The sequence below is a fragment of the Manacus vitellinus genome, unplaced genomic scaffold (assembly GCF_001715985.3).
Source record: "Manacus vitellinus isolate BGI_N305 unplaced genomic scaffold, ASM171598v3 scaffold_161_pilon, whole genome shotgun sequence".
NCBI lineage: Eukaryota > Metazoa > Chordata > Aves > Passeriformes > Pipridae > Manacus > Manacus vitellinus.
The window spans coordinates 105777-107162 of NW_021939138.1; the positions used below are offsets into that span (position 1 = coordinate 105777).

Consider the following 1386-nt stretch of genomic DNA (forward strand, 5'->3'; position numbering starts at 1 on the left):
GGGATCACACACAGGGATCACACACCGGGATCACACACAGAGATCACAGACCAGGATCACACACTGGGATCACACACCGGGATCACACACCGGGATCACACACCGGGATCACACACTGGGATCACACACCGGGATCACACACAGGGATCACACACCAGGATCACACACCGGGATCACACACAGGGATCACACAGGGATCACACACAGGGATCACAGACTGGGATCACACACCAGGATCACACACCGGGATCACACACCAGGATCACACACCGGGATCACACACCAGGATCACACACCGGGATCACACACCAGGATCACACACCGGGATCACACACTGGGATCACACACTGGGATCACACACCAGGATCATACACCGGGATCACACACTGGGATCACACACCGGGATCACACACAGAGATCACAGACCAGGATCACACACAGGGATCACACACAGGGATCACACACCGGGATCACACACCGGGATCACACACTGGGATCACACACCAGGATCACACACTGGGATCACACACCGGGATCACATACCAGGATCATAAACCGGGATCCCACCCGGAGCAGCCCCAGCTCCCGTGGGGTGCCCTGAGGAGGGGGTGGGAAGGCAGCTGCCCCCTCCCTGCCTGACCCAGCCCCTCCCCACGGGCAGGGCGAGCCCTACCTGCGCACGGCCCATGGGATCATGATCTGTTACTGGGATGGCGTCGTCCACTACGGGCTCTACCTCACCATGGTCATGGCCATCGGCCACAGGTGAGCGGGGACCCCGGGGCCAGAGGGATTCGGGGGGCTTGGAGCATCCCAAACTCCATGAGGAGGGAGCTCTGAGCCTGGCAGAGGTGCCAGAGGAGCTCCGGGGGGTTGGAGCATCCCAAATTCCATGGGGAGGGAGCTCCGAGGTGCCCGTTCCCGGTGTCTCTGCAGGAAGAACTACAGGAACCTGGGGCTCTTCTGGCTGGGCTCGCTGCTGATGAGCGTCGTGGTCTTCCTGCTGGGGAACATGATCGGTACGGGGGGGAGGAGGGGGCTCCGTCCCCACCGCCCGTGTCCGGCGGGTTTGCTGCTCCCCGCGGGCACAGGAGGGAGGCGCCGGCGCTTCCTCCGTGTCCATCCCGCGCCCTCCTCCCCCAGGGAAATACAGCTCCGAGCTCAGCCCCTCCTTCCTGCTCAACCTGCCCTACATCCTCCTCCTCCTCTGGGCCGGGGCGAGGCTGTTCCAGCAGCCCAGGGAGCCGCTGCTCCTCAGCCCCGAGAAGGTGAGCTGGGGCTGCGGGGGGGCTGCCCCGGGCGCCCGGTGCCCCTCCCGGGGGGTGCAGAGCCCAAACCGGGGCGTTTCCCCTCTGGCAGGTGGCGGAGGAGCAGCGCAAACCCCTG

General features: G+C 64.0%; 1 protein-coding gene across 1 annotated transcript in view; it reads left to right on the forward strand.

The window, feature by feature from the left end:
- Window positions 1-1386, forward strand: part of LOC115307278 (transmembrane 6 superfamily member 2-like) — a gene marked incomplete at its 3' end in the record, with an annotated part of 6258 nt that extends 4872 nt beyond the window's left edge. Inside the window, exons 5-8 of the mRNA XM_029958631.1 lie at window positions 662-765; window positions 937-1019; window positions 1144-1268; window positions 1360-1386. Of these exons, the coding sequence (XP_029814491.1) occupies window positions 662-765; window positions 937-1019; window positions 1144-1268; window positions 1360-1386 (339 nt within the window). The remainder of the gene's footprint in view (window positions 1-661; window positions 766-936; window positions 1020-1143; window positions 1269-1359) is intronic.